The sequence below is a fragment of the Mixophyes fleayi genome, chromosome 3, assembly GCF_038048845.1.
Source record: "Mixophyes fleayi isolate aMixFle1 chromosome 3, aMixFle1.hap1, whole genome shotgun sequence".
Taxonomy (NCBI): domain Eukaryota; kingdom Metazoa; phylum Chordata; class Amphibia; order Anura; family Limnodynastidae; genus Mixophyes; species Mixophyes fleayi.
In genome coordinates this window covers 259,688,315-259,711,253 of record NC_134404.1, presented here as the reverse complement: position 1 = coordinate 259,711,253, position 22,939 = coordinate 259,688,315, and the positions used below count along the sequence as shown (strand labels likewise).

The window sequence follows — 22,939 nt, the reverse complement described above, 5'->3', positions numbered from 1 at the left end:
GCAGCAGGACGCCCCTGGCCGGAACTACCGGGCGGCTGTCCATTACAGCGGAAAAACAGGGGGGGTGGTGCATGACATACTTATTGATGCAAATCTACATTCTTCTACCTAATTCAAATCAAGATGCCCTTAAGGTCACAAGTGACTGATACCCATCTAGAGGATCAGCTGAAACTATGCCCAAATATTCAAATGCATTCCAATAAAAAGCAGACACAACATTAAATGTAATTAAAGTTTAACTTTACAATTAAGAAATTGTATTATTTTTAAGAAGTAAGTTATTATTGTTATTATTATACATTTTTATTTATAAGGCGCCACTAGGTATCCGTAGTGCCGTACAGGGACAGACAGAAACACGATACAGGGTGAGAAAGCACGGTACAGTTAACGAAAAAGCACAGTAACTCGGAAGCTCAATGAACAGCTAGATGAGAGGTGAGAGCCCCCAGCAGGGTAGCTAGAGGGGTAGAAGGGCAGGAGGACCTCACGGAGGAGACAAGGAGCTGGAGAGCAGAGTTAAGGTGGTGGAGAACAGGAGGAGAGGAGGCCCTGCTTGAAAGAGCGTACATTCTAAATAAGTAGTAATAGTTATATTTTTACAAAATAATGTACATTTTTAAGTATATCTAATTGAACTTTCTTGAATGCGGCCTTATTTGACTACAGCTCTATTAATGCGGCAAACCAACATGAAAAGTTCCCCACCACTGAGATATATCTTACCTCTTGTATGACGGGTAATAGGCAGACCTAGTTGGAGGCACAGAGGGAGTGGTCAGACTATCTTCTGGACATGTACATTATCCTGCGTTAAACATGCTCAATACTTTGAGTCTTACAAGTGTGACAGGTTTCTGGCGTATTTGGCATGTCTGTAAGAGCGGTGACTCTGATTGCAGGGGTTGCAAATACGTTGGGTGCATAAGAATTTCAGCTGCAGAGATAGCTAAGACATTTTATGATTATTTCAAAGACATACTTTGGAGCTTTTTCCCGGCCTAGGCTGAGCCTTGCTAGCAGAGAGTTTTTGGACTCATTAAGCACAGTTGAGGAGAGATATAAATGCTATTTTCTCCTTTCCTAATAGGCAGGCTCCAGGTGTAAACAGGGTTCCTGTTGAGCTGTATAAAAAGCATCTGGTAATTATTTCCCTTTTTTTTTTGGATACATTTAAGAGCCATTATGACTCTGTGTCTCCATCTATGTCTGAAGCCCTCATAGCTCTAATACCAAAGTCAGGGAACAATCCCTTGTTCTAAAACAAAAATGGTGACACAAGACACCTGAAAGAAGTTGGTTTATGAGGCACTCCAGTCCATTCTCTATACATGTACAATGATAATGTATGATAAATACAGCACATTAATTAATATGTGAAATCACTGTGACATAGCATAATAGTGGACATATCTCTGTATCCACTAAATAATTTTTTGACCGGCCTCCCGGAAGGGTTCTTTTTAATTATCTACTTCACATAATTTCTATACCTTATCACTTCTCTTTTTTTTTTAATAATTCGCCGACTTTTTTTGATACCTGAATATAGGCTTTTTTAATTTAATATCAATAAACTGTTTTTACATATAGAGAATGGACTGGAGTGCCTCATGAACCAACTTCTTTCAGGTGTCTTGTGTCACCATTTTTGTTTTTGAGTCATATTTTCAGTTAGTGAGAGCGCCCCCTCATATCAAACCTCTTTATATAGTTGAGTTAGATTTTACGAGGATGTCCTGGCCTTAGAGTGGAAAGAACCTTTCTTTTTTCAACAATCCCTTGTTGCCAGACTTCTCAAAGCCCATGTCTCTACTGACCACGGATGTTAAAATTCTGGCAAAGATCTCGACGCGGTCTTGTCCCAAAAAACAGCCTGTACCCTTAAATGGACCCAGCAGCTCTTCTATGAAAAAGGCGACAAGGTGGACTCCCTACTAGCCCAGAAACTCCATCAGAGGCGCACACGTGACGTGATTTCATCTATTAAAAATTCTCAAGGGCAGTTAACATACAATCCAAACCCTACATTGAAAGAATTTCAGGCATTTTATTCTTCACTATACAACTTGAATGCATCAAACCCACCGCCCCCTGACCTAGATTGCAAAATAAATGCCTATCCGCACTCCTGCCATCTCCCATAACTATCTGACTCAGAGATTCAATTTCTCGGTTCTGATATAACAATCGAAGAAACTACTGCAGCCTTGCTATGAAGGTAGCCTCGGCTCCGGATCTGGATGGCCTCCCTGCCAAGAATTCCAAAAAATTTGCAGGGATTCTCAGTCCAAAGCTAACTACTTGGTTTAACTCTATCTTCGATGGGGCCCCCTTTGATCTGGCTACGACCCGAGCCCGGATCACTGTTATACCGAAAGAGGTTAAAGACCTCTCTCTTTGTAGTAGCTACCGCCCCATATCTTTACTTAATGTGGATTTTAAATTTATGCCAAAGTCCTCGCGAATAGAATAAACAATGTCCTCCCGAATTTAGTACACCCCGATCAGGTTGGATTTGTCCCAGGCCGGCAGGCTGCAGACAACACCAGACGGACTTTAGATCTCATCCAGCATATTAATGAATGTAAATTGTCCTCCCTTCTCTTGTCCCTCAATGCTGAAAAGGCATTTGACCGCGTTGGCTGGCCCTTCATGATGAAAACCCTCTCAGCTTATGGCTTCAAAGATCGCTTTCTTAAAGGGGTCTCTGCCTTATATGCCAACCCAACTGCTTCTGTCCAGGTGAACAGGTGTTCCTCCCCATCTTTTCAAATTCAAAATGGAACACAACAAGGTTGCCCCCTCTCCCCACTTCTGTTTGCGCTAATCAAAGAGCCTTTGCCATAAAAATACGTCAAAATCCTAATATCTCTGGCATACAGCTACCCTTCAGCATCTATAAGATTGCGCTTTACGCAGATGATATCCTCCTTACCATTACCAATCCCCTAACGTCACTACTCAACCTATTATAGGAACTCGATAATTTTTCTATAGTCTCGAATTTTAAGGTCAATACGGCTAAGACAGATATCCTGGATCTCAATATCCCACCTAAGTTAAAGCAGCTCTTAGAGCTAAACTTTCCTTTTCACTGGATTGCTATACCCAGGTATTAAATACCTGGGTATAGCAATTACCAGAAAAGTAGAAGACCTCTACCAAGCAAACTACCCTCAGCTTATAGCTTGTCTTAAAAAAGACATGATCACTTGGGACAAACTAATGATATCTTGGTTGGGGTGTATTTCATCAGTGAAGATGAATTCGCTTCCCAGGCTGCTTTACCTTTTCTATACCCTTCCTATCAGAATTCCTCCCTCTACCCTAAAAACATTGCAAACTTCCATTATGCGATTCATTTGGTCAAACAAGAGACCCAGGATCTCTGCTCGTATTCTACAACGCCTTCCCATGGCAGGTGGCCTCGGCATACCCAGTCTTCGCAATTATTACTATGCGGCACGCTTAGCTCAAAGTGTTCAATGGCACTCCCCGCCTGGAACCAGGTTGATATAGAAACAGATTTACTAGGAGGCCCATCGATTTTTTTCTACTCTTTGGCTTCCAGCTGCACAGCACCCATCCCCTTCTCGAGTCCACCCAGTAATAGCCCTCTCCCTCTCAATCTGGTCCCGATGTAATAGAATGGCATCTCTTTCTCCTGCACCTCCAATACTGATACCTCTTATGTCGAATCCAGCCTTTACACCTGGCCTATCGCGTCCTATGTACACAAAATGTGCAGGGGAAGGTAAATTGCTGCTAAATCACATCACTGGGACTCTAACATTCCCTCAGTTTTCAGAATTAGCGGACCGGTGCGGGTTTGCGATGGGACAGTTTCATCTATACGTGCAAATTAGACATTATCACCCAAAGGTCAGGGTTCAGTTATCCTCTAGGTCTCCCATTGTGTTTGAGAATTTATGCCTATAAGGACCATCTTCAAAGGGTCTTATTTCCACGCTGTACAATGCTTTACTTCCCATTTCCACAGAGGTCAGAGACCGATTCCAGACGCAGTGGGAGGCGGACTTGGGAGCGTATCTAGATCCAGAAGAATGGTCAGAAATTTACGAGTGGACAGCGCGTTGTTGCATAAATGTCCGTATTAAAGAAAACGCTAATAAATTGCTTCATAGATGGTATTATGTTCCTTATAGGTTTCACACTATATACCCACAAACAAGTCCTACTTGTTGGAGAAACTGTGGTCACATTGGCACCTTTATACATATTTGGTGGGACTGCCCCAAACTGCGCCCGTACTGGACAGAGGTTCTCACATTAGCTACAGCAGTTCTTGACACTCCCGTACCCTCCGATCCTAAGTATGTGTTATTGCCCCTGCCTCTCCCAGACCTCCCAACACATACCCATAAGCTCCTCCGGCATATAATCAGTGCAGCTGCCTGTCAACTAGCTGCCTATTGGAAAAATCCCACGCCCCCTACTCTCCAAAGGTGTGTTTTTGGCTTGGACCTGGCAGGGAAGGCCCATAAACTTATCAGACAGCTAATCACCACACTGTTCATGTTAGCGAAAGTTATAATGGGGCAGGCAAGCATCTCAAGAGATATGCCTTTTAGGGACAGGTGCTCTATTGACTGGTGCAATGATACGCGTTGATGATGGCGACGATCAGTAACACTATCTATCCACTTGTGAATTGCTGATTGTATATTGCCATCCAGCTAATAGTACTTAAGCAGTCACAGTTGTATTATTTTAAGTTATGGCCATTTATTTTCATTACTTCATTGATTTTTCATTTTGAATAATGCAGAAAAAATATTTACATTTGATTTGTAAAGGGGCAAAACAACAGATGTTTGTATTTAATTTCCTTAATATTTGTTTATTGTATTTCTGAGTGGACCTCCTCACACTGTAGTGGCCACTCTCTTGAGTTCGTCTTTTTTCCACCATTGTGCTATCTCGGACTTTACCAACTTCCTCTTCCTTCTCTCTATCTATCATCTACTCTACTTTAGACTCTCCCTATCTTGTCACCTCCCCCCTCTTCCTAGGCTATTCTCAACAAGCGCAAGTTTGACGCCCTTGACCGTTCCACTTTCTCCTCCTCTGTGTACTGTCTTCTCTCCCCCATCTCCACTAACTCCTACCCATCTCCTTGTACACCTGCACACTCACCTCTTCTCCGGACTCCACTGTCATGACTGTCACTCTTAGCATTCAATGGTCCACCACACAACCCTGGCATTCCAAACTGACCCGCTACCTACAAAAATGCTCTAGCACAAGCTATGGTCACGGGCTCTCATTCTGACTTCCTCTATTTCAAATCCATTTTTCAACTGCAGGATTACAGTGTTCCATTTCACAGAGCATGTCTGATCACATGAACTTTTTCAGTCATCAAATCTGAACCCAATTCAGCATTTATTTCATTTTTATTGTTTATTTGTAAGGCGCCACTAAGTGTCCGAAACGCCGTACATAGAGCATGGGAAAAAAAATGGGATTATTTTTTTTTATCTAACTGGTTTCTGAGAGATAATAATTTGGATACAAAAGTTTTTCCTGGTGCTGACAAATATGTTTGCCCTATATAGTGAAGTAATTTTGATGCTTACGTTTTTGTGCCCACTACCTGTACTGAATCTATTTGCATACACATTTACAAGAAATAGTAGTGTATGATAAACCCAGTGAACCTAACTGTAACATGGATTTCACAACAGCCCTTCACTTTTTATGCAGTTCAGATACATCATCGGATACATTGAAAATTGTGGTAAAGAGCTTTAAACCATTCCCCATGTATATGATAATTTGGCAATCCCAATCAACTTGGATAGATATATATCTGATTTATTGGATTTACCAGTAGATGCCCAAATATCTTCTGGTCCTACGCAATATAGCAGTAGTTAAAAGTAGGTTTTTGTTGTAAAAGTCTATTTAAGTGATTTATCTAAAGACATAAGGAACTGTAACATTCCCAGACCATCTAAGGTTAATTCTTAAATCTTGCTGAAGTATAGATGAATTTGTGCTCACACAGCTTTTATGTCTTAACAGAGTTTAGCCACAAGAATATGATAGAATGCAAGATTGCACTTGATTACATACAGCTGTATTCTCAGTTTAGCCAGCATATTAATACGTGACATATTGGAAGAAAAATTAGCAGACCTATCAATTGATTATTTTCATTTATTACCGAGTTTAGGACCGTGATGCACCCTATCACACTCGTGGGCTGTAGTATGATATACCACTGCCTTCCTGATAAGGATATTCCATTTTCTAATATATCAGATTCTACCATGCTTGAATCAGAGAGGTGACTATGTACATAGTCCCCACCGTAATTAGAAAAACAGGTTTTAACAAAAGAAACTGGAGTCTTTTCTTCCCTGCTTTGACCCTGGTAAGACACACGGCTCTCAGCTGCTGGAAACTTTGGGCCTGAGTCATTAAGGAGAGCAAAGCAAAAAAAAGGAGTAATTTTTCTACTGGATAAATCATATTACAATGAAATGGGTGGAAATTAGTTTATTATTTTGCATGTAAGGAAAATACTGGCTATTTTTCATGTAGCACACAAATACTTGATAGCTTTATTTGTACCCTGAAACTTAAAGTTGATATAGGACATGCCCTACAGCAACTATAAACATGTCCACATATTTTAAGTTTGCCCCCCCCCCCACACTCCCCTCCAATGCAACCTGGATTTGCCCAGGTGCAACGTTACTCCTTTTTTATGCTTTATTCTCCTTATTGACTCAGGCCCTGTAAGTTCAATGGAATGGAGGTTTGTGTTTATGTGAAGTGACACTGGAAGCAATTTAGATTAAAGGCTGGCTAGTATGAAAAATAGTTTATAATGGAGTTTGAATGGAAGGTGATTGAATCTGGATATATATATAGTTTTGTTTTCTGTTGATTTGCAGATGGTTATTGTGTGAAAATGGATTATAGTGTATTTGAATGGAAGGTGAATGGAAAATGTGTAACTGCATGTCGTGCAATAGTGTTGCAATGCTAGGAATAGAGTTGGTAAGACAATGTGATGTGTGTAATATGTTTCATAGTTTTGTGTTATTACATTGATTGGAATATGTATGGTAAAGTTTATAATGCTGGCTTGTTAGGTTTTGTTTATGTTGTAGCTTTGATGGAGATTGAAGATTAATATGTGACTTTGTGGATTGAGGTTTCATGGATAGGAATTGTATACATTTGAGGTGGCACTGTGGTTGAGCAGTGTGGCTGGATGTAGTAGTAAGATGGCTAACAATGTGTTAGCTCCTGCAGTGTGGTGCAGTTGTGGGACTGTGCTGAACATTTGTTTTATGAGATACAGTGAGATAGGATTATGGTGTTTGAATGGAATATATAGAGTTTGTTTGTCTTTGGTTTAAAATGTGAGTTCTGGAGTTCCTGTGATGCTTGGAATGGATTGTGGAATGATAAAGTCGTTTGTAATCTGAATTTTGAAATAATGCAGTATATTGCTGGAGAAGTTGAAGTAGTTAATATGGAAGCAAGGTGATATACAATGTGTTTAGAGCTGGCTGAGTTTCTTACAATAGAGGTTGATCTAATCCATCCATGCCTGCAAGATGGCTGCCATTGTAAACTAATGTGATCAACATGATTAGAAAAAATGGCTCCTGTGTGAGGTAAATAATGTCTTTGCTGCGATACTAGAAATTTCCATGTGAATGTAATGTGGATAGTGAGTAATGACTGAATAAATGGTAGAAATTTATATGTGAGATAAATAGAAGTTTATAGTGTGAGATGTGAAATGGATGGAAGAGCGAAATGTGTTTTGAATGCTTAAAATGGAGTCTAACCTAAAGGTCTATCTCTCGTTCCCACCACTGCTCCCCACAGCACACATACCCATACACCACACAATAGCTGGTCAAAACACACACAATAACTTGCATATTTATAAAACAGGCAAAAATGTATGAACATCTATGCTATTCCACCCATGTTAATAGAGCATACGAAACCTGTTGAGTTTATATGATGTACACTGTATACTGTTTTAGAATATATATGAGTTTTACAATTAAAATGTTAATTAAGAATGCAAAGCATTTTAAATGAAGCTTTATCTTGTGTGCAGTTTTTATATTTCTTAGGTTAAATCAGAACTACCTTTAAGAGGACTTGGTTGACGGTAATAGTCATAAATTACGTTATTAAATGAGTTTCAACACATTTGCCAGCCTATTGAAGCCCATAGATATACCACCAAAATAGTACTCTTTTACACTTCCTGCCTATTGTTATTTTTTTACATGACATGTTAAACAGTCAAGCAATTGTTTCCTGAAGAGCAGTGTTCATATTTAAATGTTCATATTGTTTCATCACATGGCATTAACATACTAGACTTTCAGAGATAATTTTATCGATCTTTCTTATTTTCCTAAACTGTAGTAAACCTGGGAGTGTAAGCCTGGGCCTATCAAGCTCAACACTTCTGGGACCTCGTTCTGCTCTGTGCAAGAGTCATCTGAGCTGTCAGCTCATCATGGGGGAGGGATCTGCAATAATAGCTAACTAATTTTGGATTTGTACATACTAGCCACCCAATTTCAGCTTTTCTGTCAACCATTTTAAATGTTTTGAACTAAAAATTGTGTAATATTTTTTATTATTATTATTATTATTATTATTATTATAGTGTATTTTCCAGCAGAGCTGACAAACATGTTGGGGAAAAGGGTGCTGTATTTCACATTATGGGGTTTGGACCAGGGTATAATGTGCAGTTAATGTCACTGTGCTGTATGGGTATATACTTACCCTTAATAAGATAACACCATAATGTTATTAAGAAAATACTAGTTGCACTTTGGAAGTGCGCAATCAAGTCTTGAGTTATGAGTTTTCCAGCTCAGCTGTCCTAAGCAATATCCTGATGGCAAATCTGTATTGTGATAGACTGGAACAATGTTGGTTTGACAAATGCACCATAGGAATTAACAGAGACAGCAGAGTTGCAAGACTAAGAAATGTCCATGAGACAGAAAACGGATACAACTCTAAATGATACCGCTGGGATTATTTTAACCATAAAACAGGTGGACATTGGTTTTCAATATTAAACTTTCACAATCATTTGCATATAATTTTCATTACTTGCATTTTTTCTGTAAATATTTCAGATTAAAAGTTGTTCAAGCCATTCAAGCAGTAATACGGTTTCCAGCAGTGCATCAAGTAATAGCGATGAAAAACATTTTGGCTCTGGAGACCTAATGGACCCTGAGTTACTTGGACTAACATATATTAAAGGAGCCTCAACAGACAGTGGGTTTGATACAGCACCATGCAGTATGCCTGCGCAAGTCATAGCCACTGCCCTTCATACAAACAGCAGATCTGTATCGCACAACAGAGCAGAACAAATGATGCATTGGAACAACACTTCAGAAGAAACACCAGATGACAGTCGTAGAAACATATATTCTGTTCACAGCTACCCGGCCAGCAGGGCAACTGTTGGAAGCATAGGAGATCTTAGTGAGTTATCTTCACATTCCAGGTATAGTTTAATATATACGCTACTTTGCACATCTGTAGATCTTCACTATGTTATGTCTCTTTTTATGTTGTCCTGTAGTTTGTAATATGCATTGCAGGACAGAAGTCAGAAGAGGAAACTAAAACTCAGACTCCTGTGTTTTCATTTCAGTTTAAGAGGAAATATCACACATTTGAAAATCACATTTGTTCCCTTGAAAAATCAAATTCAATATAAAACATTAAAAGTGTTTGCTGTCTACACACTCTTGGCACATGTGAGAGTAGGAAAATTGATAGGGGGTTAATCACTTTTGCCATTCATTTTTACTCTATAACCTTTTACATACATTACAAATCAAGTGCAATCACACCCCAGAACATCTCACACCCTTTACTATACATTGATGTGAAGAAATAACACCTAGTGCTCTCAGACTCATCACACTGCTATCCAACACTGACAGTCAATCAACAGTTATTCCCTAAGAAAGACTTGTGAATTTGGCTGCAGCATCAGTGATTCAATTTATTCAAGTTTTTATCTTTTTTTCTGAATGGTACAGTGTTTATACATGACAGCTTGAAATGTATACCTCTAAAAGGAGAAATATAACAGAATTGCTTACACAGTCAAGCATTTTCCATCCTCGAGGTAAGCTATAAAACAATAACATTTCACAGTTCTTTTCAAAGATATAAAAAAAGTATAGATAAAGAATTTGTTTCCTTATTAAGGATGGAAGGAGGTGTTACCTTTAGCCAAAGTCAGTGACAATTCCCAAGTTATAAGACCAACTCTCCAGGCAGATATTAAACATCATGGGCCTCAGTCATTAGGGAACGTAAATGCCAATATGTACCGTATTTTGCGTAAAATAGCTCTGCGCATGCCCAGAAACTAACACTACACCAGAGAACGCAGTAAAGTCCAATTCATCTTCGAGTGCAAAGCACCCTTACTATAGCCTACAATATCATGGTCGAAACGGAGAAGGGAATGGGCATTTGCACGTATCCATTGTACAGTAAGGACGTGCCAAGCTTGAGTGCACGCAACAGCGTCCGATTCAAGCTTTGTGCTTCACAAAGGTACGTGTTTTTCTGCTGTATCAGGTGTAAGTGCTAAGTTAAAGTATTGATATTCATGTATACAATCTAGAGCGTCTGCAATCTGGAGCAACTATTAAAATGCATTTTATATACAGTAGACATTTATCCTACTAAATGTATTTTATTGAAAATGGAAAAGAAAACTTTATTTAATTTAATGTTTTGTCATTAGTGACTATGGGCCTGATTCATTAAGGAACTTAAGCAAGAATTTCAGTAAGTTTTCTTGCTTAAGTTTTCTGGACAAAATCATGTTACAATGCAGGGGGGCGAAAATTAGCTTATTCTTTTGCACATAAGTTAAATACTGGCTGTTTTTTTTTATGTAGCACACAAATACTTGATAGCTTATTCATACACTGAAATTTATAGTTGATCTAGGAAAAAAAAGCCAGTATTTAACTGTGCAAAATGAAAAAAACAGTTTGCACCCCTTGCATTGTAACGTGGTTTTGTCCAGGAGAAAACTTAAGTAAAAATATTGAGTACTTTCCTTAATGAATCAGGCCCTATATTATTAACAAGTGACATTTTTTTTTTTTTTTTTTGTGTGTGTATTCTTTTGTGACTTTATATTCCACATATGTTTGGGACGTATCCTGCAGTATATTGTCTGTTAGAGCAGTGGACCTAGACCATAGTTGCCTAGTCTCCCCGCAATGTCTGGGAGACTCCCAAATTTCTGGGAGTCCTCCCGGGAGAGCAGGCAATTCTCCCGATTCCCGGCCGGCTCTGCAAATAAAACAGAGGGGGTGGGGCTTAGTGGTGCCGTGTACGCATCATCGTGGCCCAGCCCCTTATTTTTATTGGCCGAAAAACGTGATGACAGCTTTCGGGGCTGGGCTAATGATGCGATTCTTCGAGCCCCGTCCCCACATACCCACCTGTCTCCCGGACCTCCAGGGACACAAGTTGCCAATGTTGGCAACTATGACCTAGACCTGTTTTCATCAAAAGACATATCTTTACATCCACTCCATACATTTGTTTTGCGTGCCTTAATGAATCAGGCCCTATTTATTTTCTATATACCATATGATGACCCTTCTATGTTAATAATGCTACTATCTCTTCGTCCATATGCAGAATGCTTATATATTTTACCATGCTGTTACTAAATATGCAATTTGTTTACTTGTGTAATGAATTATACAACATTTATTTTGACTCTGAAGTGGAGTGTATATTAGCCAGAGTGTGTATGTGCATGTATAGCTTAAGTACAGCCGGGCATTCTACTGTGGCTGTGTGCAGAAATAAACACTGTTACTTTTAGTTTTCATACATATATAAAGTATGTTGTTATTCCAGTTCAGTTGTTAAACATCCAATACCTTTCCGGGTTCTTAAGTTATAAGTTCTAATCAGTGATATGTAAGTTAATTCACCGTTATGGTAGGCCAGTTGATTAATATTTATAATGCTACAGTAAATTATAATAGTGGTGCATTTTGGCAAGTGCCACTGTTGGTACTATGAATTTTCTTATCATTGTGTTGGGCTGCTTGCAGATGGTGGCTTTGTGGCTTTCACAAACTTGTTTGTTTTATTATTCCCAACAGAACTACAAGTGTTGTTCCATTACCTCATGTATCAAGTGTTCCCCACACCTCATAGATTGTAAGCTGCTTTAGACAGCTCTATTTTTACCTTCTGTTTGTTATTGGGTATGATGTGTTTGTGTCATGCTCCCCCAATGTACAATGTTGCATAGGCTGGCACTTTATAAATAAAAGATAATAATATTAATAGTAGTGGGAAAGATTAAGAACAAAAAGTTAAGTAGAAATTGTAACTGTTATTAAAAGTCATAATATAGTGTGTATAGTGGAAGACACATACATTGGTGGACCAAGCGCATGGGGATGGAATCCAAAGAATGGTTAGTTGATGGAATCCAAAGAACGGTTAGTATAATGATAAGAAGTTAAAAAAAACTTTATTCCACTGAAAGGGAAGAGTAGCTCTTAAAAGGATGCAATCGGATTTATAATCATTTATATCAGAGATTACACTTCTATATATATACAGAGAGGACAGCTGTTGATTCAGCACCAGATACTCTTACCAAAAGGACATTGTAATGTTAAGTCTCAAAAATGTTACTAGACATGAAAGGCTATTCAACAAAAACTCAGCATTCTGGAAATATAGTTGTAGTGTAGTGTAAGGGAAAGATGTTTAAGAAACGTTTGCCACATTGAGATTGCTAACATCTGTAAGATCCTTGGCGATATCCCATTAAACATACCATTGACTATGACTGCTGTTATAATATGCAACTACAGTAATATATTAAACCAGTAGTATACAATTCACTAGCCAAATTGCCAACGATGAGATAAAGTTTATACATTGACAAATGAAACAGCAATTAAATGTGCACACACACGAATGTATGTTCATACACACACTATATATAATATATCTACTATATAAATGTCTAGTGGCATGTGTGAAAAAAAAAAAACAAGCTGCAGCGCCACCTGCTGGGCAGAGTTATACATTGACCTATATATTTCTTGAAGGAGAAGTGACAGTTGGGAGTGGTTGGTGGTTGCCGGGGGTGACAGTGGGGAGTTTTTAACACCTTAAGTAGCTTGATGAAGGATGTGGCGATGAAGATGAAGGATGAGGTGATGGAGAAAAATGATGAGGTGGTGACATGTGCTCAAAACCACGTTAAAAAAGGGCGCTTGCGTCGGGAAGTAACGCTCTGAGGAGGAGGAGGCCTGGGCTAGGCCCAAATGCATGACAAGAACCTTTTTAATACCTTAAGTAGCTTGATTTGACTAGAATGCATGAGTATCATGCACGGGTTAACTTGTGTGTATATATATATATATATATATATATATATACACACATATACATATAGTATATATATATATATATATATATATATGCATGTATATATATACTATACACACACTATATATAATTATATAAATATATATATATGTGTGTGTGTATGTATGTATGTATGTATAATATATATATATATTATACATACATACATACATACACACACACATATATATATATATATATATATATATATATATAACACAAATAGATACAAATGGCGCTATGACACTGCACCAGTAAATATTAGAGTCCAATGTCTTGAAATGAGTCCTTCTTAAATGACACTTCCCCTGTGCGGGCGGCTGCCAATCCTCTGTACCAAGCGGTGTAGCAGGGATAGATCTAGAAATAAAATAAGAGGAGGCGCACAATAGTGTAGTATGGCGAGTTAATTTGGCCAAGTGAAAAAATTCAAAGAAGGAACCAAACCACCAGGAATGGATAAGTCAGAGCTTCCCACCATGTGGATATCAACAGTGTCTAGGGTAAATGTGATTAGTTCATACAATGAAGAGATCACACAGAACCAGATAACAATCAGGAAAATGTATATATATACAGGTCACACCAATGAAGGTATATGCGTACCAGAAGCCAGAGATTATATGGCTTATCTGTAGAATTTTCCAATGGACTGTGAGGGTAGAATCAATCTTCAGCCAACCTTGATTATCCAATTGGTTACCTCAATACACGAAAGGACACAGATGTAGTATCCAAAAAGTTCAAGTTTTATTAAAAAAGTAGTAACTTACACATCCAGAAGCAGATGACAAGCCTATCTGATCAGTGATGGTAGTGTAGCAGCAAATACTCAACGCGTTTCGTCTGTAAAACAGACTTCATCAGGAGCAAACACAAGTATAGCTGTCCAAAACAGCGTCTCTATATATAGTGCCTAGCGCCATTTTGCGCGTGCGCACTCGAAACCGGAAGAGAGGCCTTTGCGCATGTGCAGAACTCATCTGCCAGCGATTTTATTAGGCACAAATGCATAGTGAAAACATTCTAATGTACGAATGTATTGCCCAGGCAACATACTGCCAGTCAGATAAACAACCGCCTTTAGATGCATAAAGTGCAAATAGTAGGCATAATATAAAGAAAATATGCATATAAAAATATATCGCGCTACTTCGCGCATGCGCACTGAGAACCGGAAGTGGGGCACATGAACATGCTCCGTGACCCAACCACCGGCATCCTCATCTGCGCAACTGCAGAGATTCTGTAAATCAAACAATAGCACATACAAATCATATGGATCACAATCAGCAATAAGCCACATAGCGAACACAGTACATACTACAGACAGCGTTATCACGCTATGTAAACAAAAAACATAACATAGGACAAACTGAACATTCAAAAGAGCCATAACTAGCCTCATACAATACAGTAGTAACACAGTTGATTAATGGAATAATCTAGGAGCTAATTAAAAGGTACATATTACATAAAAATAGTTAAAAAGTTAACAAAGTTATAAAAAAGGAGCCACTTCAAAGCCTTCATTTAGTCCAAATGGTGACAGCGTATTGAGTGTGTATATCCAATACATCTCACGCTGCGCTAGTTTCTTCCCTAGGTCGCCACCTCTAGGACCCTGTACCACATGTTCTATGGCGAGAAATTTGAGATGTTTAGGATCTGATTGGTGTACATCGGAAAAATGTTTAGACACCGAATGGCTTAAAACTTTGTTCTTAATATTTCTAAGATGTTCCTGGATACGCAACTTTAATAGTCGTTTTGTTTTTCCAACGTACCTCAAGCCACAGGAACATTCTAAAAGGTACACCACGGATGTAGAAATACAATTCATAAGACTAGAAATTGTATAACTCTTACTACCATCAGAATTACAAAATTGTTTGTTGTTAGTGTTCATATAACGACATACGTTACAATGGTTGCATTTTATACTTCCTTTGCAATCCAAAAAAGTAGTAGAAGGGCAACTTCTATTTGTTTGAAGTAGGCTCGGTGCCAACATGTCCTTAAGACTGCGGCACTTTCTGAAAATAATGTTAGGTCCATCTGATAAAATTTTAGTTAAAACCGGATCTCTCTTAAGGATGCCCCAATGTTTCGTGAATGCTGATCTGATCAAAGTCTCATCCTTATTATAGTTAGTAATGAAATTCACCACTTCCTTATTAGCTCTATGTTCCTTCTTATTACCATCTATTAGTGATGATCTATCCACATTATCAATTTTGTTAAGAGCTCCGACAAGGAGGGATTTGGGATACCCTCTTTCCAGAAATCTATCATGATAGATTGCTAATTGCTCCCTACATACCACAGGATCACTGCAATTACGCTTAACCCGATTAAATTGGGAAAACGGAATGTTCGTTTTCCATTTCTTTTGGTGGCAACTCCCAAAATGAAGGTAACTATTAGCATCAACACTTTTGAAATAGTTTTTTGTGGTGACCCAACCATCTTGTTGGATTAGAATAAGATCTAAGAATTCTACTTGACTAAGATCGTACTTAACTGTGAACTTCAAGTTGTACTCATTATTATCAAGAGTACTTACAAATTCTTCTAATGACTGTGGGGTACCCGCCCAGACCATAACTATATCATCAATATATCTGCGGTACAACTTGATATTGTCCTTGTATTTTTCTGAAAGATAAATATAACGCTCCTCCCATTGGCCCATAAAGAGGTTGGCAAAGCTAGGGGCAAAAATAGTCCCCATAGCTGTGCCACAGATCTGAATATAAAATTGGTCCAAAAATTTAAAAAAATTATGGGTCAGGATAAATTCCATAAGGACACAAATAAATTCTTTATGAGCTAGGGTGAGGTTCTCGTCAAGATCCAGAAAGTGTCTGGCAGCTTCAATGCCCTTCCTATGACCAATGGAAGTATAAAGGGCCTGGACATCGATTGTGACCCAAATATAGTCTGTTTTCCATGGAAAGTCCTTAAATAATTTAAGGACACTGGTGGTGTCTTTCAAATAAGCTGGTAACTGTACTACATACTTCTGTAGGAATAGATCTACATATTCTGAAGCCCTAGAGGTAACTGAGTCAATACCGGCCACTATAGGACGGCCAGGTGGATTTTCAAGGCTTTTATGTATTTTGGGCAAGAAATAGAATATTGGCACCACAGGATAATTCATTATCAGGTATTGGTATTCATCCTTTACTATGATATTATCATGCAGTGCAGTAGTGAGAATGTCCCTTAGCTCAGAAACAAATCCCTCTGTAGGGTCTTTACTCAACTTTCTATAGGAAACTGTATTTCAGAATATGTAGATCTATTCCTACAGAAGTATGTAGTACAGTTACCAGCTTATTTGAAAGACACCACCAGTGTCCTTAAATTATTTAAGGACTTTCCATGGAAAACAGACTATATTTGGGTCACAATCGATGTCCAGGCCCTTTATACTTCCATTGGTCATAGGAAGGGCATTGAAGCTGCCAGACACTTTCTGGATCTTGACGAGAACCTCACCCTAGCTCATAAAGAATTTATTTGTGTCCTTATGGAATTTATCCTGACCCATAATTTTTTTACATTTTTGGACCAATTTTATATTCAGATCTGTGGCACAGCTATGGGGACTATTTTTGCCCCTAGCTTTGCCAACCTCTTTATGGGCCAATGGGAGGAGCGTTATATTTATCTTTCAGAAAAATACAAGGACAATATCAAGTTGTACCGCAGATATATTGATGATATAGTTATGGTCTGGGCGGGTACCCCACAGTCATTAGAAGAATTTGTAAGTACTCTTGATAATAATGAGTACAACTTGAAGTTCACAGTTAAGTACGATCTTAGTCAAGTAGAATTCTTAGATCTTATTCTAATCCAACAAGATGGTTGGGTCACCACAAAAAACTATTTCAAAAGTGTTGATGCTAATAGTTACCTTCATTTTGGGAGTTGCCACCAAAAGAAATGGAAAACGAACATTCCGTTTTCCCAATTTAATCGGGTTAAGCGTAATTGCAGTGATCCTGTGGTATGTAGGGAGCAATTAGCAATCTATCATGATAGATTTCTGGAAAGAGGGTATCCCAAATCCCTCCTTGTCGGAGCTCTTAACAAAATTGATAATGTGGATAGATCATCACTAATAGATGGTAATAAGAAGGAACATAGAGCTAATAAGGAAGTGGTGAATTTCATTACTAACTATAATAAGGATGAGACTTTGATCAGATCAGCATTCACGAAACATTGGGGCATCCTTAAGAGAGATCCGGTTTTAACTAAAATTTTATCAGATGGACCTAACATTATTTTCAGAAAGTGCCGCAGTCTTAAGGACATGTTGGCACCGAGCCTACTTCAAACAAATAGAAGTTGCCCTTCTACTACTTTTTTGGATTGCAAAGGAAGTATAAAATGCAACCATTGTAACGTATGTCGTTATATGAACACTAACAGGGGCAGCACAGTGGCCTAGTGGTTAGCACGTCTGCCTCACAGCACTGGGGTCATGAGTTCGATTCCCGACCATGGCCTTATCTGTGTGGAGTTTGTATGTTCTCCCTGTGTTTGCGTGGGTTTCCTCCGGGTGCTCCGGTTTCCTCCCACACTCCAAAAACATACTGGTAGGTTAATTGGCTGCAATCAAAGAAAATTGACCCTAGTCTCTGTCTGTCTCCCTCTCTGTCTGTCTTTGTGTGAGTGTGTGTATATATTAGGGAATTTAGACTGTAAGCTCCAATGGGGCAGGGACTGATGTGAATGAGTTCTCTGTACAGCGCTGCGGAATTAGTGGCGCTATATAAATAAATGATGATGATGATGATGATAACAACAAACAATTTTGTAATTCTGATGGTAGTAAGAGTTATACAATTTCTAGTCTTATGAATTGTATTTCTACATCCGTGGTGTACCTTTTAGAATGTTCCTGTGGCTTGAGGTACGTTGGAAAAACAAAACGACTATTAAAGTTGCGTATCCAGGAACATCTTAGAAATATTAAGAACAAAGTTTTAAGCCATTCGGTGTCTAAACATTTTTCCGATGTACACCAATCAGATCCTAAACATCTCAAATTTCTCGCCATAGAACATGTGGTACAGGGTCCTAGAGGTGGCGACCTAGGGAAGAAACTAGCGCAGCGTGAGATGTATTGGATATACACACTCAATACGCTGTCACCATTTGGACTAAATGAAGGCTTTGAAGTGGCTCCTTTTTTATAACTTTGTTAACTTTTTAACTATTTTTATGTAATATGTACCTTTTAATTAGCTCCTAGATTATTCCATTAATCAACTGTGTTACTACTGTATTGTATGAGGCTAGTTATGGCTCTTTTGAATGTTCAGTTTGTCCTATGTTATGTTTTTTGTTTACATAGCGTGATAACGCTGTCTGTAGTATGTACTGTGTTCGCTATGTGGCTTATTGCTGATTGTGATCCATATGATTTGTATGTGCTATTGTTTGATTTACAGAATCTCTGCAGTTGCGCAGATGAGGATGCCGGTGGTTGGGTCACGGAGCATGTTCATGTGCCCCACTTCCGGTTCTCAGTGCGCATGCGCGAAGTAGCGCGATATATTTTTATATGCATATTTTCTTTATATTATGCCTACTATTTGCACTTTATGCATCTAAAGGCGGTTGTTTATCTGACTGGCAGTATGTTGCCTGGGCAATACATTCGTACATTAGAATGTTTTCACTATGCATTTGTGCCTAATAAAATCGCTGGCAGATGAGTTCTGCACATGCGCAAAGGCCTCTCTTCCGGTTTCGAGTGCGCACGCGCAAAATGGCGCTAGGCACTATATATAGAGACGCTGTTTTGGACAGCTATACTTGTGTTTGCTCCTGATGAAATCTGTTTTACAGACGAAACGCGTTGAGTATTTGCTGCTACACTACCATCGCTGATCAGATAGGCTTGTCATCTGCTTCTGGATGTGTAAGTTACTACTTTTTTAATAAAACTTGAACTTTTTGGATACTACATCTGTGTCCTTTCGTGTATTGAGGTAACCAATTGGATAATCAAGGTTGGCTGAAGATTGATTCTACCCTCACAGTCCATTGGAAAATTCTACAGATAAGCCATATAATCTCTGGCTTCTGGTACGCATATACCTTCATTGGTGTGACCTGTATATATATACATTTTCCTGATTGTTATCTGGTTCTGTGTGATCTCTTCATTGTATGAACTAATCACATTTACCCTAGACACTGTTGATATCCACATGGTGGGAAGCTCTGACTTATCCATTCCTGGTGGTTTGGTTCCTTCTTTGAATTTTTTCACTTGGCCAAATTAACTCGCCATACTACACTATTGTGCGCCTCCTCTTATTTTATTTCTATATATATATATATATATATATATATATATATATATATACACACACACATATACACACACGGAGGTTGCCTGGCGGGATCTTTGAGTGGCTCTGTGTTTGTTGGCACCAATACTTCAACCACCGGATTTCAGCAGGAGATTATATTTCCAAACGGATGCCTCTGGAGTAGGTTTGGGTGCCGTGCTCTCGCAAAGGTTTGATGGAACAGAGAAACCCATCCTCTGTCTGAGCCGCAGACTTCTGCCCAGGGAGAAGAAATACTCAACGGTGGAACAGGGATGCTTAGCCATCAAATGGGACACCGAGGCTCTCAGGTTCTACCTCCTGCTTAGAGAATTCACATTGGTCACTGATCATGCACCACTGAAGTGAATCCACAGGAACAAGGAGGTGAATGCCCGGGTAACTAGGTGGTTCCTAGCACTGCAGCCCTACCACTTCACAGAGAAGAATAGGCCAGGGAGTCTGCACAAAAATGCAGACACCCTTTCTCGCGGAGATGCGCTCCCAGCAGTGTCAGCCTCACCGAGGTTGGCGATGCTAAGGGGAGGGGTATGTGGCAAAGAGGCACTTCATATCACCATATGACTTGCTGCGTAGGTCATACTGCGCATGTGCGGTTTTTATATTGCCGATTCAGCGGCAGTATGAAATCATTATTGGAGCAATTATATTGCTATCAGTAATATTAGCAATTGGGACTGGAGGGTATGAAGGCTTAGTGATAGGTAATATGTAAATAGATGTATAGTATATAGTTCTATGTTATTGTTATCCGGTGGCCATCTTTGTTAAGGAATAGGAAGGAACAGAGCAATAGGAATCGGCCATCTTTGTAAAGGGAGAATAACATTTCCTTCCCTATTGTTATAGAAGTGTCAAGGCTTATACCAGGAATTAGTATAGCTTATACAAAAATATCTAGGTCATTCATCTAGAAATAAATAAATATATATTCATCCACACAAGATAAATAATTATCCATAAATTACAAAGATGTAAATATAAAAGGGATGTAGAATCCATAACATAAAAGCCCCCGGATGAATATATAAATAAAAGGGGCAGCATGAAACAATAGACTAACAAACATAATAGACTCAATAATAATAACAATGCCTATTGTACGAATGTGTAAACTATAGAGGCCATGAAGTAGTACAAATAGTTATATTAAAAATTGAGAACCACGATATATTAAAAAATTATTATGGTGAAAAATATTGAAACATCTGTTTCTCATGTCAATGGTAAAGGAAGATCAATTGTGTAACATAAATAATATATAGCCATATAGGCACGGGGTACAATGCCCTCCCATGGGGAATAACATGGGCTGGGATCATTATAAACTGGATAACTATCCAAAAGATATCCATCATGTTATGGCATGATGTCCCTGAGGAAATTTCTATACTGAAACAATGGAATGGATTAAATACACCCTTTTGATACAAACTTTCTCAAAAGGGGTTCCTTGCACTGACTGGATCCAGTCAGTGCAAGGAACCCTTACCAGAAAATTAAATTTCTCAGACCAGTGTCCAGCAATCCTGTTACCTGTATATATCTGGAGATTGAAGGACTCCTGGATGCAGACAATTTATACAGATAAGCCTTAAAGATTTAATATCTGGTATGCAGCCAAACATAAGTTGTGATGCTGTATACAGTTTTTCACTTTGGAGATACACTTTCCCTGATTCCACTTGGATTTTGATGAAACAGCTTTATTACCTTGATAAGCTTTACAAGATTATATATCCGGTACAAAGACTCACATAAGTGGGGAATGGTGTGCACTGTTTGCTAATTCTTGAATACACAGTACTTCTCTTGGTTCAGCCAACTATATTTTATGGTCACAATCTGTTCTGAGTGTATCTATACATCTCAGTCTTTTTTGAATCACATAGCTCACATAGTATTATATCAATATATTACTTAAATACTACACTATTGTGCGCCTTCTCCTTCTGTTTTTTATTCCAATATATATCATTTTGAGTGTGGCAATCAGGGTCACTTCGAGAGGCATTGCTCAAATCAGCCAGAACTGATGGATTGTTCTATGGTTCGACTAGACCCCAGGGTCCTGCTTGTTTTACCATGTCCTCATCCACTGCTGGACGAAGACGTGGTAATCCATTGCTGTTCTGGGTGACCATCCTGATACAGCAACAGGCGGTGTTAGCGTTGGTGGACTCAGGTAGTAAAATCACTTTGGTATTCGGCAAAGTGATTTCACTACCTGAGGCCTGTTGACTCGGCTACCATCAATGAAAGTCCTATGCATTGACGGGATCACCGAGGAATATGATCATGTAAATTTTACTATTACTGTGAAGGGGCAAACAGTGCAAGTGATAGCAGAGATAGCCCTACCATACCCGTTTATTCTGGGACAAGACTTTCCCCAGTTCCAGGAAATTATAGCTGATCGGTTTGGTCAGTACATACCGGCAACTGAATCACTGGCCGGATGTCCGACCCTACTTGATCTTTTCTTTCATACCGTGGAATGGGAGATAGAGACCAAGAAGCCGCAATACCTGCAGCCTGAATGCCAGACTTTGGCTGCAACTAGCCCAACGTCTCGTTCCAGAAGACGGGAGAGAAAAATTCTAGCTGGAAAAGTCCTGCCAGAGGGTGAAGATTGGTCCCAATATCCAGGACTGTGTCACTCCATGACTTTGCAAGGGTCCATCTAAATGGTAGTGCTTTGGAGAATGCTTATAAATATGTGGTGGAAGTGAATGGAGTATGGAAGGCTGAGAGACCGGCCAGGGGAGAACTTTATTTTATAATAAAAGGGGATCTGCTATATAGGGTGGCGGTGGTACAGGAGAAAACAGTTCATCAACTCCTGGTGCCACAAGTACATGTCCCTTTGTTACTAACCAAAGCCCATACACACCTTTTGGGGAGGGGGGCATCTGGGAGAGTCGAAGACTTTAAATCAGGTGTTCCTGAGAATTTACTGGCCGGGAATCCGTATGGCAGTCAAGAGATACTGTCAAGCCTGCCCAATATGCCAATGGACAGCCCCTAAACCAGGCTATCGAGCTCCCCTGGTATCTCTCTCTATA

The 22,939-nt window shown here is 39.0% G+C and overlaps 1 protein-coding gene across 4 annotated transcripts in view; it reads left to right on the top strand.

Annotated features, from left to right (window-relative positions):
- The window catches only part of SIPA1L2 (signal induced proliferation associated 1 like 2), a 364,597-nt gene that overhangs the window by 218,166 nt on the left and 123,492 nt on the right, over window positions 1-22,939 (top strand). For all 4 annotated transcript variants that reach the window (XM_075203505.1, XM_075203506.1, XM_075203503.1 and 1 more), the window contains one exon: window positions 9,171-9,550. In XM_075203505.1, the coding sequence (XP_075059606.1) occupies window positions 9,171-9,550 (380 nt within the window). The remainder of the gene's footprint in view (window positions 1-9,170; window positions 9,551-22,939) is intronic.